General features: G+C 30.9%; 1 protein-coding gene across 1 annotated transcript; it reads right to left on the bottom strand.

The window, feature by feature from the left end:
• Positions 1-1,537: 1,537 nt before the first annotated feature.
• On the bottom strand, positions 1,538-2,916 carry LOC143633186 (ethylene-responsive transcription factor WIN1-like). Its single transcript, XM_077101536.1, has 3 exons — positions 2,784-2,916; positions 1,889-2,204; positions 1,538-1,714 (listed from the first exon to the last, which is right to left on the bottom strand). The coding sequence occupies exons 1-3, from the start codon at positions 2,870-2,872 to the stop codon at positions 1,538-1,540; spliced, it is 582 nt and encodes a 193-aa protein (XP_076957651.1). The 5' UTR covers positions 2,873-2,916.
• Positions 2,917-3,201: the final 285 nt, after the last annotated feature.

Here is a 3,201-nt window from a genome sequence, read left to right as displayed (position 1 = left end):
AAAATTGCATAAACATTGTTATATCATTAAAAGTATAAATATCTATCATTAGTAAACTACAAATAATCAAAACATGGTATCAAAGTATAATGGTAATAGACAAAACATCAAAGGAAGATAAAGATGTAGAAAGCTAGCATGCAACAATCACTAGACTCTTAGAAAGGCTAAGTTCTCAAAAGAAAACAAAGAGAACTTTGTACCCTCCCACTGGAGATCCTTAACTTTAATTCTACATCTTTAATCATAAAGCCCTATCCTCTACCATGTTATAAGAAAGGTGAAATTCTAGCAACTTCTGGCTAAATCGTTTATCTGGAGTCAATTTGGGTATGTCTCTACCATTCTTCCTCTCCAAAGGGTTTCCATGTCTCCGGCTGGTGTTGTTGCTGACCCACATTTCTCGTCAAAATCATTTTAATCATCTCTCTCTAATCTTATCTGCAATACTAATAACCCCTAATAATTTTTGGATACCCTAATTGGTTATCCACTTCAATCTTGTATGCTCATACATCTACCTTTGCGTTCTCATCACTCTTACCTCTAATTTACACGTTTGTGTCTTCTTTATAGCACAATAATATGTTCCATAGAACACGGACAATTGAATTGCAACCCTATACTTTTATATAAAGTTTTTTTTTTCTATTACACGCTATAAAATATGTTGTTTTATAAAATTTATAGATTTGTAGTTGTGACGTGCTTATTTTTATCAGTGATTCTACATGTTTCTTTAAAAATATCGTTGTGACGTTTTTTATCTACGTTTTGATATTGAAAACTAAGTTGCAACAACTTAATATGATTTTGTTTATGTACTTATTTAATTCTTTTAGTTATCTACGTGGCACGTTTCTTAATTACGTTTTGAAATTTAAAACAGAGTTGCAACAACTTTATACACTTTTTTATTTTGCACGTTAACATAGCAGCCGTAATGCGCTACCACCACCTTGTTATATACTAAAAATCTTCAATAGATATGGGACAAAATATTGTACCTAGTTAAGTCCCTCAAACCTGCAATGCATTGCACTATACCAAACTTTTAACTATACTTTTGTTGTACAGATTTAATCTATTTTGATTATTAGGATGCATGCTAATTAATTATTTTTTTCCTCAACTAAAAACTACCCTCATCCTTTGGTATTTCATCAAGTACTTAAATGTACCTTATATTTTTTACACAAAATCAATGAAATTTAACATGAAATCCCTCAAATTTCCACTTGTGTGGTCAATATCATATCATATTATTTGGTAATATTCAAAGTAGCCTTTTGTACTTTATGATAAAAGCTTATAGGCTTATTTTGTGAAACAAAAACAACATGCTTTATAAACAACTTAAAATCACATCTTTTTACATGATACATTGTTTCTTCTTTTCTCCTTAATTCACTTTATTTGTTCTTAAAATAAACATATTACTATTCTTATTAATAACAGAAATAAAAGGAAATTTCTTTGAAGTATCCATAAAAAATAATTGTTTTACGGATATGTAATATACAAACCGATCATGACACTAACTGTTGACTATACAAAGTGAAGGTGGTGTTGAATTCCAGTTAAGCAATTCTTCAATCATTTGCATTACGGCTTTATTTTCTTCATCTATTTCTTGATCACCGGAACCACCATCCTCCGCCATAGGAGTTGTTTCCTCCAGCGCTCCCTCTTTCCTCTTGCCACCAAGCTCCACCTTTATTAGACACAATGTAATTAGACAAATGTTAGACATATATATATATACACACACACACACACACGTAAATATGAGTTAAGTATATAACCGGGACAAACCCTAATTATTATTATTATCAATACAATTTTCACTGTTACACATTCATTACACACTTAAGAGTTTTATAATTACCTTCATCACCCAACCGGACCCGGACCCTTTTCCTGGACGTTTTTGCCATACTCCAAAGTGAGAGTTATCGCTATCGAGACGTAAACATGTAAGTGAAGGTGATGGATCTTTGCAGCATTTACGTAGTTTGGCAGCGAGGGTGGCCGCCGGAATCTCTGTCGGCTGTGACAAAGAGTTGTTGCTGCCGGAAAAGTTCTTGTTGGTCACTGGAAAATTTGTTTTTGCACTTTGTCCGTTCATAAGAACGGCTGCTTGGTCATATGCTCTTGCTGCTGCCTCCGCTGTCTCAAATGTTCCGAGCCAAATCCTTCGTTTTCTGTCGTAAGATTTGCATTAACTTTTATTAACGACGATGGTCATCTAAGATGTATTTGATATATAAAAACACAATTAACATTCATAAAGTTTGATATTTATAAATTCTAGATTACAAAAATTAAGTTATATATATATGAACAATACTATTGTTTTGTCAACATTTTATATCTTGGATATGCATTATTATTATTATTATTATTATTATTATTATTATTATTATTATTATTATTATTATTATTATTATTATTATTATTATTATTATTATTTTGAAAGGCAAGCTTAGTTAAAAAAAAACACACACATCCGGTTAGAAAATTCTAACTGGGGATGAAATCAAAATTATATGATAAGTAACGGGTTTTTATGCCACATTATCCGGTTCGAACGAAATTTACAATGAAGAACAATAAGTTTATCATAATGCATATGATCACATGTATTTTAGAGAATATAAAAAAACTTGATGAAGAATCTTTTCATAAAGAGCTACAGGAAGTGATGAATTTCAAAAAATATAAAAAAGTTATGTAAAAAGATTGGAAAATGTAAGAAATATTAAAGAAAATGGTGAACTTACAAGAGTGGGTGTCTAATCTCAGATACCCAGGAACCCCATTGCCTTTGCCTGACACCTCTGAACTTCTTTGATTGTACCATGATTAGCATGTGTTGTAGCTTCACTGTCACAAGTATTTATAGGAGAAGATACAGTTCAGAATCAAAGATGGTAGAGTAGAAGAGAGAGAGGGGGAGATCATTAAATATGCGGGGTACATATATAAACGTATATAATGGTTAGATACAACTAGAAGTGAGTTTTATTTTAAAAAAGATGGGAAATTTGACTTAAATACTGGATCCTTATTTAAATATTGTATCTTGATGATCGATGATGATGATAATATATGGTTTTAACCTTCATTTATGGTTTAATGCCTTATATTGCTTCTTTTTATTTTTTATTTTTTTTTGTTGAACCTTTATATGGGTTTGAA

Source organism: Bidens hawaiensis, unplaced genomic scaffold (genome assembly GCF_021521415.1).
Source record: "Bidens hawaiensis isolate Kalapana, Puna unplaced genomic scaffold, B.hawaiensis_p1.1 tig00006634_1, whole genome shotgun sequence".
NCBI classification, from domain to species: Eukaryota; Viridiplantae; Streptophyta; class Magnoliopsida; order Asterales; family Asteraceae; genus Bidens; species Bidens hawaiensis.
The sequence above is the reverse complement of the archived record's forward strand: the minus strand, read 5'-3'. Positions and strand labels throughout refer to the sequence as shown.

Coding starts and splice junctions, on each gene's coding strand:
- LOC143633186 (XM_077101536.1), bottom strand. CDS start 2,872: ATGCTAATCATGGTACAATCAAAGAAGTTCAGAGGTGTCAGGCAAAGG. Junction 2,205..2,783: donor GAGATTAGACACCCACTCTT/GTAAGTTCACCA, acceptor ATCTTACGACAG/AAAACGAAGGATTTGGCTCG. Junction 1,715..1,888: donor GGTCCGGTTGGGTGATGAAG/GTAATTATAAAA, acceptor TGTCTAATAAAG/GTGGAGCTTGGTGGCAAGAG.